The following is a 10,470-nucleotide window of genomic DNA, read 5'->3' on the forward strand; positions in this document are numbered from 1 at the left end:
TGTTTGTCGCAGAGACCACATTTTATTGGCTTTATATTTTATATTTTGTTGATTTTCTATTTTGTTGTGATTCTTGGTTCAAACAAATTATTGGCATCATATTCTTTTAATTGCCCAGTTAATAGTTGAATCTTAACATGAATTGCAAATGAAATCCCATGACATGGTCTTACAGAGTGAGTAAACTATAATTTCCAAAATTCAATGTGAAATTAATCGAATTAAGAGTAAAACGAAACCCGATCGATCAAACCAACAAATGTTCCATCAATTTAGCCTGATCATATTTGTTTTCAAAACGTGATTCCTCCTTTCCAAAATGTACACCAAAGTCAAACCCAATTATATATATTTTAGGCTAAATATATATATGTACACCTATATATGTATAGTATAGTTTAGCATTTAAGTTAAATAATATTAATAATAATAATAAAAAAATATATTTAAACAAAAAAATTGCTACCAAACGTTCACATAAATCATCATTTGTAGTACATATCATTTTGTTGTACGTTGTTTGTATTGTGTACTAACATGTTTTCTACTTACATATTTCAACATTTCTTTCCTTATTGGTTTTGTTGTGTTTATTTTCGTTGTTTGTATTAGTATGTCCTAGTATTATATTGTATGTAATGTGTATGCATCAGCTAAGAGCTTTACGCCAAACTGATAACAATAATAATAATAATCGTAAGCAATATCTGACTACTGAATGCCGCAGATATTTGGCAAAAGTTTCTAGTGACTTTATTGTGAATTGTGCTCGTCTAATTCGTATAGCGTTTTCGTAACTGTAACTTTGAACATAATACAACCACTATGTATATATGTATGTAATACTACGATTTCATTTACATTGAAATCTTAATCTTGGATACTCATTTTGCCTATAATTATTGAAAAAAGCAGTTATATATTGCTTTCTATTTTCTTATCTTTTCTTTTTATTTTTATTTTCATTTCCATTTTTTTATTATAATTTTTCCCAGAGATTATCAAACATATATTGGTTGCTTTAATTAATTCATATATTTTTTCAATACAAATTAGTGCAGTATTTTGGTAGATTATATTTTATGTTTTTTACATTACGTTGAAATTTAAAAAATGACTATTTTATATATATATAAATATGTATTTATTCAATATATTTTTTATTTTCACTTCTGGTTTAAATAAAGCGCTCGTTACATTAAAATCTATTTAGCTAACTACTCAACTATTCACATTAAACTTATTATGGAAAGCTGAGAGCCATCGTAAACAATAAATCCAACATTATTAATTTAATGCTAACCAACCAATTAATATGGACACAATTGAGAAAATTAAAAGAAAAAAAGAAAACAAAAAAATTGGAAAATTGAAAAATTACCTTTTTGCGCTCTTTCTCTCTTGATATCTCTATTCTATCTGTCTATCTCTCACTTACTTTCCGTTTCTCTGCATATTATATTTCAAATAGAAAACTATAACCGTACACCTTTTGTGGAAAATCAATCAATCTGTTTGATTTTTTGAGCCCCTTTCCCCTACAACCCACACCCGGCCACGCCCCCGCCCCCGCCCCCCCAGGACCAGTTCCATTCATTCTGTACATTTTGTTTTTGCACCCGCACACAACCTAATAGCATTGCCTACTATGCTTACAGCTTCCGAGGAGAATGTGCTGTCCTATGAGGCCGTACAGCGTTTGTCTATCAGCTACACACGTCCCGTTATAATATTGGGACCGCTTAAGGATCGTATCAACGACGATTTGATATCTGAATACCCGGACAAATTCGGTTCATGTGTGCCACGTATGTATCAATCAATCAATCAATCAATATATCAATTGATAACCACATCAATTGAACGAACCCCAATTTAAGATCATCTTATATATCTTATTATAATGTTAACACAGATACAACGCGGCCAAAACGCGAATATGAGGTAGATGGCCGGGACTATCATTTTGTGTCGTCGCGCGAGCAAATGGAGCGTGATATACAGAACCATCTGTTCATCGAAGCTGGCCAGTACAATGACAATTTGTATGGCACTTCTGTGGCCAGCGTGCGCGAGGTGGCCGAAAGAGGCAAACACTGCATACTGGATGTGTCGGGCAATGCAATTAAGCGTCTGCAGGTGGCGCAACTTTATCCGGTAGCTGTTTTCATAAAGCCCAAATCCGTTGATTCCGTGATGTACGCACCGCAATGCTTTAAGCTACATAGCTGTTTATATCTATATATATATATTTATATGTATTCATGTATTTTCAGGGAAATGAACCGTCGCATGACGGAGGAGCAGGCAAAGAAAACGTTTGAGCGCGCTATTAAGATGGAGCAAGAGTTCGGCGAATACTTTACGGGTATGTTGCTGCATTGAGAGCTTTGGGTCCGAACTCTAATAATAAATGTATTCGTTGTAGGTGTTGTACAAGGCGATACAATCGAAGAAATATATAGCAAAGTGAAATCAATGATTTGGTCGCAATCGGGACCAACCATTTGGGTACCATCGAAGGAATCTCTATGACCAACAGCCACAACAACATGGACACTGCCGCCTCGAGTACGTTGTCGACCTGTCTCGAGAACAACAACAACAACAATAGCAACAACATCATCAACAACAACAACAAATCAGCCGCAACAAAAAACGCCACACTGATGCACCACAACAAATAAGGACGACGCCGATCGATGATGATGATGATGATGATGATGATGATGACAACATCAACATCAACACCAGCAATAGCAACAGCAACACAACAACCCGTAGCAGCCAACTCAATGTTGTCCATAATTAGGATGGTTATTGTTTAGATAAGCAAATAACAATCGCGGGCGCAGTACAATAAGAATCCAAACATTACATCACGAACTTTGATGCATTGCTTTTGGCCAAGCTTGTTCATGACTCTTGGTTCTTAGTTCTTGGTGTGGGGACAAACTGTTCCACCTGAAGCGGCAGCTGTTTAATTTTAGTTAGAACAAAATTGATATACAAAACAACAAAAAACAAAAACAAACAAAAAAAAACTAAAACAAAAAGAAAAAAAAACAAAAACAAACCGAATCATATTGATGACAAGATCTAATATGAAAAAGAAAACCGAAAGCAGAAAGCAGAATGCAGATGGCAGAATGCAAAGAAACTGAGTTGAAGAGAGGAGGAAACGTTCGTTATGCGCTAGTGTTGTTTGTTTATGTTGATGTTTATACGAGAGTTATAGCGAGTTAGTTATGTTGACGCCAATAATAATATGGTATATGATATGATATACATATACATATGCGTATACATACCTTTACAAATATGTATAACAGGTATATATATATATATATATATATATATATATATACACTCTTTTTAGTGCGACTAGCGTCGTCTAACATACCACGTTTAATGATAGCAATTGAAGTTGAATCACTTGGCGAATACGACTATATATATATGTATATATATATATGGGTAAATAGACGTTGACGAGGACGACAACGATCAGTTGGTGCATTTGTTGTTAGATATATTGTATTCCCCCCCCCCCACGCGTCTTTGCCTAATGCAACACAAATCACACAATACGAATCAAGACGAATGATGATGATGATGATGATGTACACAATAGTTTATGCTACATAAACACACATACTCCCACGCACACACACACATACACACACACACACACACACTCACACATTAATATACATGTATGCATGCAGAGAGAAAGAGAGAGAGATATATATATGCATAGGGAGAGAGGGCGATATCACTTCTTTCAATGCAAAAAGTCATTTTACTATTTAACATACAATATGTATGCTAGAGACAGCATTAAACAAATTGAAAAGCGTAGTGTTGATTTCGAAAAACACATATACATAAGCATATTACGATCAATACAGCATATACACCTATATATACACACATATACATCTATATATATATATATACAACTATATATTATATAGACAACACACACACACACACATACCGATACGGTTTAATTTTACAAATGAATTTGTAACAACTCAAATACCTTATGGTGTTTACATTTTTTTTATGTATCGACAGCAAACGATTAGCTAATGTTAAAAAAAAAAAAACAAAACCAACAAATTTATAAATTATAGACAACGCACATAACTGCTAACTATCTTTATTTATTCTAGTTTTTTGTACTCTACTTTTTTTTCTAAGAAATTTAGTAAAATTCAAGTTATTCAAGTTTATTATTATGATTTTTTTTTTTGTTTGTTTCGTGTGTGTCGCTCACTTTCCACAATATTTAGAAGATCAATATATATTTCGGAAATGTATACGTTGTGCATTCATGTACATAGCTATATGTCTAATGGAAGGGGAAAGTATTTGCATAATATTCAAATTTTTTTTTATCGTCTGTCCCTTATTTTGTAATAAATATATATTTTGTAAAACCTTCGCTCCCTGCTTTATAAACATTGAACAGTATATGTACGTGCAGACAATGCATACCAAATTCTTTTTCACATTGAACGCAAAATGCATTGTTGTATTAAATAAACAAACCTAAGCGAATTATATTAATTTTAAACTAAAGAAAGCAGTAAATGTAATAAAATAAACTACAAAAAAAAAAAAAACAAAACAAAACAAAACATACATCAATACCATTAAAACTTTTTAATCAATTTCCCCCTTGTAGACAAATCATTTAATAGGATGTGTGTAAAATTTAAACGTAGAAAGTGTCAATATTTTTTTTTTTTTTTTTTTGTAAAACTTGCAAAGAAAAAAAATGTGCAATCCACAAACATTTTGTGAAAATATGCCGGGTGAGGCACGACTGCGAAAATATGAAAACGAGGCCGAAATGATCTGGTAATTTGACAAACCCCTAATGTCGATAAAGTCTAGATTGGGTTGCAGATAGTATATAAGATAATCAATATGCCATAAACCTTCGTTGATTTAGCTCTCGATGATAGCTGTGTTATGGTAACACCCCGAGCAATTTGTCCTTTTCCATATTTGATGAGCAACGGGGACTCTGTTGTGGCACACGCAACTCATTGTTCTATTCTTGTCCAATAGTTGGCACTCATCCATCATAAGTGGGTCTTATGATACAGCTAATTTCATGTCCATGACCAGAATACACTCGAGTCTCTTTCGTATCTATGCACATATTGTACGCATTTTGTCGCAATCAATAATCGTATTAATATTCTGCCTACCAAAAAAACCAAAAAAAAAAAAAAACCCCGCCTTGCAATCTCTTAGTGAAGTACCTCGAGCACATCTAAGCAAAATCAAACGGAAAGCAATTTAAAATACATAAAACCTGAAGAAACAGAATAATAAAATCAATGGATAATTTTACACATACATAGTTGCATATGTATGTATATGTATGTACTTACTACATGTTTAAATAGTTAATAGACACATAACATAGTTTATATTATAAGTATATTGAAACAAAAGGAATAAACAATTTAATTACTTATGTATATGTTTATCATATATATATATATATATATATATATATATACTAAACAAACAAAAAGTTCACATACTTGTTGGAATTTAATCCCAAGTGCGGCAAGCGTTATTTTCTAATAGCCCTTAGCGTATTTCAAAGTCAAGGTAACTGTTCCACGGCCTTAAATGCAATTAATAAACGCATTTACGAGTATATTCAACTTACACACACACACACACACACACACACACACACATTGCTTGTCTATAAAATTCGCAACTTGTAAAAAAAAGAAGGAAATCAAAAGAAACTCAAATGACAGTTTTTTAATGTAGCCCTAGAAGATGTATGCAAGAATTTACCAAACAAACAATTCATAATTAAAAAAATTAAAATAATTAATACCGTGACACACATACATACACACATACACACATACATACATATGTACATATATACAATATGTATTAGAGCTAATACTGAGAGGCATTTAACGAGATCCATTGTTAAGAAACAGTTTTGTGCTGCATCATGAACAAACAACAACAACAACAAAAACAACAACAACAACAACAACAACAAACATCGTGAATTTGTCAGCGTATACTACAAATTTTTGTGGAAGCATTTCATCAAAATGGTGCCTTTATCAGTTATTGTTGTCGGTATTGAATAAAAACTAAAAACCAAAAAAAAAAAAAAGAAGAAAAATATACACGTTAAAATTACATCAATTTATAAATTTAAGTATTATAATAATCCAAATTGCAGCACATGCTATTTATAATAGATGCAAAACTAATTACAAAAAAATTATTCAGTTGCGGGCTGTGATATCTGCTCGAACATCTGAAATATCAGCCTTACAACTTTGGTTACCCTCAATCCAAAGCTGTTTGCTATTTGGTAGCACTTACAGCTGCCTTTCGGCTTTGCCCCGCCAGAAATTCAGAGATTCTATAAGCACCAAATGCTCGCAAGCGAAATTGATACTTTTTGTGTGTTTGCAGTGCATGCTAAGCAAAAGTAAATATACATCATACCTACATAGATATATGGATGTATGTATATCACTTATTCAGTATACATAAATCCAGAAATTTGTTGTTATTGTTAAAAAAAAAATAAAAATAAAAAGAAAAGAAAAATAAATAAATAAAATAAAAAAAGAAAAGAAAAGTAAACTAAACAAAACAGAGAGAAAACATTATTACCCAAGTACAACTTATTCGATTGCCTTTTAAAGTAAAACGATATGTTCTCCTTTAGCGAATAAGTGCTTTAAGTATACTAAAATACAGTTGTATAAGTAAATGTGTAAGTAACAATGAGTTACAGTGCATATTGAATATTGTTAAATTATATAAACAACAGATCATTATTCCAGCTAGTTTCGATTTCAATTGGTGTTTGGTTGGACAATCACTAAACAATTTTCAGAGCTGTAACCTTTGATTAACCTGATTATAAGATTGATATTATAATTTCTGTTATCGATTTCTTTTTCTCTCTCAAGTTCATTTCTTGTCCTTAATTTGAATTGCAACTTAGCAACATAGTCTAAGCTGCAGAAATATTTAAATTTCAATTGAACAATACTATATATATACATATATATAGGTTACAGCTCTGATATAGATTTTCAAAAAGTAAAACATAATGCCATTACTGATCAAATAGAGCCGAAATGAATTTATCAATTCGCAGTCGTGGCATACATACATACATACATACATACATAGATACATACATACACGTATACACTTACATATACACATATAATACATACCATATACCTACATACATATGAGCATGTACTTGATAAAATTGACACACATCCACACAAACAGAGATAATTAGTTATAAAATCAATTTGTGAATCCTACATTGTGTATTATTTAATAGTTCATCAAATGATGCGACATTCGTAATAAACAAGAAATTCAATAAGTATGTAAATGTTGTTCTTATATGTATGTATGTACGTTTGCTGAGTAAGTATAAGTATAAGTATGTATGTATGTATGTATGTATGTATGTATGTATTTATGTATTTATGTATGTATGTATGTATGTATGTAGGTATGTATGTATGTATGTATGTATTTAAATATGTATGTAAGTATGTATGTATGTATGTATGTATGTATGTATGTATGTATGTATGTATGTATGTATGTATGTATGTATGAGGTATGTATGTATGTATGTATGTATGTATGTATGTATGTATGTATGTATGTAGGTATGTATGTATGTATGTATGTATGTATGTATGTATGTATGTATGTATGTATGTATGTATGTATGTAGGTATGTATGTGTGTGTGTATGCAGGTATGTATGAATACACGCTTAGGGAGCTCTAACAAGCAAAGTTGATGTTTAATGTTTCATTTTGAAATGTACAGATTAATTCAAATCGGATCAGAATATCAAAAATACTGCATGAACACGTATGTTAATTCATTTTTATTCGTTCGATATGAGTTGGATTAGTAAATGAATTGAAATGTTAAGATATTATGGATGCCTCAAAGGTGCCTCATGCCTTCATGCTTAGTACTTGGTTTAATAAAAGCCGAAGTGCCTCGTATTTCTGCCTTTGAATTGGATAATCAGGTACAATTGATTGGTGTATTTCATGACTTTAATAATCTAGCAAGTATAATGTGTTTAACATTTGTGAAACATACCCGATCCACATGCACTTGCTCAAATTATCCTTAATGCGAGAAAGTATTGCGTGTATTCAAGTTAATATGATACGATCAAATTAGCCTAATTAGTTAGTTAGTTAGCAATTGAGTGTGTGTTGATTGAATCATATATTCATATATATATATATATACATGTATATATAGTGTGGATGTGGCAAGCACGCAAGGAACTACTCTACTTGGTAATGCGCAGATATATATCGAACTGTACGAGCGTTATGAAATAGGAGAAGGCCGTCACGGAAATCAGATAAATCAGGCGACGGTCCAGATGCAGCAGGCCGCATAGCATTGGCTGTCGATATTGCATCAGCAGCAGCGAGAAGTGTTCCACCTGAAATAGAGCTAAGTTGTAAATACAATCGCGAAATGATCGCACAGAAATTGGCTTATTTTCAAATGCTCTGCTCATATGAAACACACTGGAATTTAGAAATGTTTTTCATAATTTTCATTTTTGTTCTCATATTACTTTCGAATTGATAAATGAAATCTGTGTTTCTTTTCATTGGAAAGAAACAACCTTTCAGTTAGCAAATGCAATTTCTAAGATTCTATACTCTGATACCGCATTTACAAATCTCCAACAATTTTGAAACTAGATGAAGTTGATTGCAGCTATATAAATCGGCATTTAAAATAGAAAATGCCACTAAAGTCACCAAATTTGGAATTTGATACATTACCGGTAGCTTTCTTTAAAGATCTTTAAAAAAACCTTAGAAAATTACTTATTTTAGAGGTAGAGTTACCCAACTTAAAAGGCTAGAACTGCCTAGTAAAATTGGTAATCATATTTCTAGATAACGTCCAGCCACTGCCGCTCCACCCTCAACCCCACAAAAAATCATTGCACAGTTTATCAGATGTTTTTGCATTGATATCAGAGCATTCGGCAGTCGGTTACGCCCGACTGCACAGTTCTCACTTGTTTTTCTTAGAGTTTGTGCCCAAGTTGAATACCTCTTGGCTGAGATTCGGCAGATCCAGCGAACTATAGTCGCAGAATCGGCGCATTGTGAGAACGAGACGGGCCTGCTCCGTCTTGATATACTCAATGACCAGAGTGACAATGTAGGTGTCCAGATAAAAGCAGAGTGCGTATAGTCCACTGGCCACAATTGGAAAGGGGACACCCGCCATGGATTGAGTCGCCAGCAGATTGAAGATGGTAAAAAAATTGGTTAGGTTGTTGATCAGTGTTGTCAGCATCAGGCCAAGCAGCTGCACCTGATGCATCCGCATGCTGCCCAAATGCAGAGCATGTATCTGAGTGAAACGCCGACGTAGCACGGCAATCCGATCGCAGAGCCGGCAACACTTCATCAACAGCATGCCACGCCTCATCGGATGTCGTTGCGAATACGGAGCCAGACGGCCCAGCTGGCCGAGAGCGGAGTGCAGCTGGACGTGCAGCTGGCGAAGATACTTGAGCACACAGCTGCTCATGTAGTAGAAATAGTCGGCCATGTTCTCCGTGTAGTTCCACAGCACAAAGGAGTAAATGGCAAATTGAAAACGCAACTTGCCACCATCGGAATCGCCATCAACAGTGCCAGCAACGGCAAATATGCCGCACACCTGGGTGATCATCATCATGTTTATCAGACCGAATTTGATGTACATGAACTTCTCGAAGCTCTTCATGGGCCACCTGCTGCCATGGTAGCTAGCGTCAAAGGCCGCCTCTAAGCTGACTCGCTGCAACGTGCACCGCTGATTGCTGGCCTTAAATTTGAACATGATTTCCATGTAGGTGACAATGACAGTGGCGTACTTGATCAGCGTATTGGCAAATGAAACGTACAGCACCAGCTGCATCCGGCGGTCATCCGTTGCCATAAGCCATCGATAATTATAGCCAAAATAGCAGGGCAGCACCACAATCAGCATCAGACTAAACACATGGCTGTAGGCAATTAGCAGAGCCTTCAGAGCAGGTCGCAACGGCTGCTGCGGCACGTAATCGATGATCACCTGGCCATAGATGCTCGCATAGATGTGACCGTATCTGAAGAACTTGTACTGGTGCCGCTCCCAGAAACTCTGCTTACCGTCGCACATGTTGCACACACTCAGCCTGCCTCAGCAGCACTGAGCAGCACCGACGAATGCTTCTCATGTCTCTCCTATTTTGTGGCATACTCGAGCGCAGCTGCGTGTCCAAACGATAATATCGTGATACTCTGACACGCCGTGGTCGATAAACAGGACGACGTTCGAACACAACTATACTCTACAAAAAAAATCAACTCGATATTCACCAGATAAAAAAGA

The 10,470-nt window shown here is 34.4% G+C and overlaps 2 protein-coding genes across 18 annotated transcripts in view; one reads left to right on the forward strand and one right to left on the reverse strand.

The window, feature by feature from the left end:
* LOC6564512 (disks large 1 tumor suppressor protein) overlaps positions 1-3,311 on the forward strand; it is a 41,383-nt gene extending 38,072 nt beyond the window's left edge. For 7 of the 17 annotated variants that reach the window (XM_043216238.1, XM_043216240.1, XM_043216239.1 and 4 more), the window contains 4 exons: positions 1,659-1,808; positions 1,916-2,198; positions 2,277-2,368; positions 2,429-3,311. In XM_043216238.1, the coding sequence (XP_043072173.1) occupies positions 1,659-1,808; positions 1,916-2,198; positions 2,277-2,368; positions 2,429-2,535 (632 nt within the window). In that variant the 3' untranslated portion in view covers positions 2,536-3,311. The remainder of the gene's footprint in view (positions 1-1,658; positions 1,809-1,915; positions 2,199-2,276; positions 2,369-2,428) is intronic. The other 10 variants (XM_043216244.1, XM_043216247.1, XM_043216248.1 and 7 more) reach the window with 5 other exon arrangements.
* A 5,057-nt stretch (positions 3,312-8,368) lies between these two features.
* LOC6564511 (gustatory receptor 10a) lies at positions 8,369-10,257 on the reverse strand. The gene is made up of 2 exons (XM_001991176.1): positions 9,157-10,257; positions 8,369-8,527 (listed from the first exon to the last, which is right to left on the reverse strand). Exons 1-2 carry the CDS (start codon positions 10,255-10,257, stop codon positions 8,369-8,371), a joined length of 1,260 nt encoding a protein of 419 aa, XP_001991212.1.
* Positions 10,258-10,470: the final 213 nt, after the last annotated feature.

Source organism: Drosophila grimshawi, unplaced genomic scaffold (assembly GCF_018153295.1).
Source record: "Drosophila grimshawi isolate 15287-2541.00 unplaced genomic scaffold, ASM1815329v1 contig_848, whole genome shotgun sequence".
Taxonomy (NCBI): Eukaryota; Metazoa; Arthropoda; class Insecta; order Diptera; family Drosophilidae; genus Drosophila; species Drosophila grimshawi.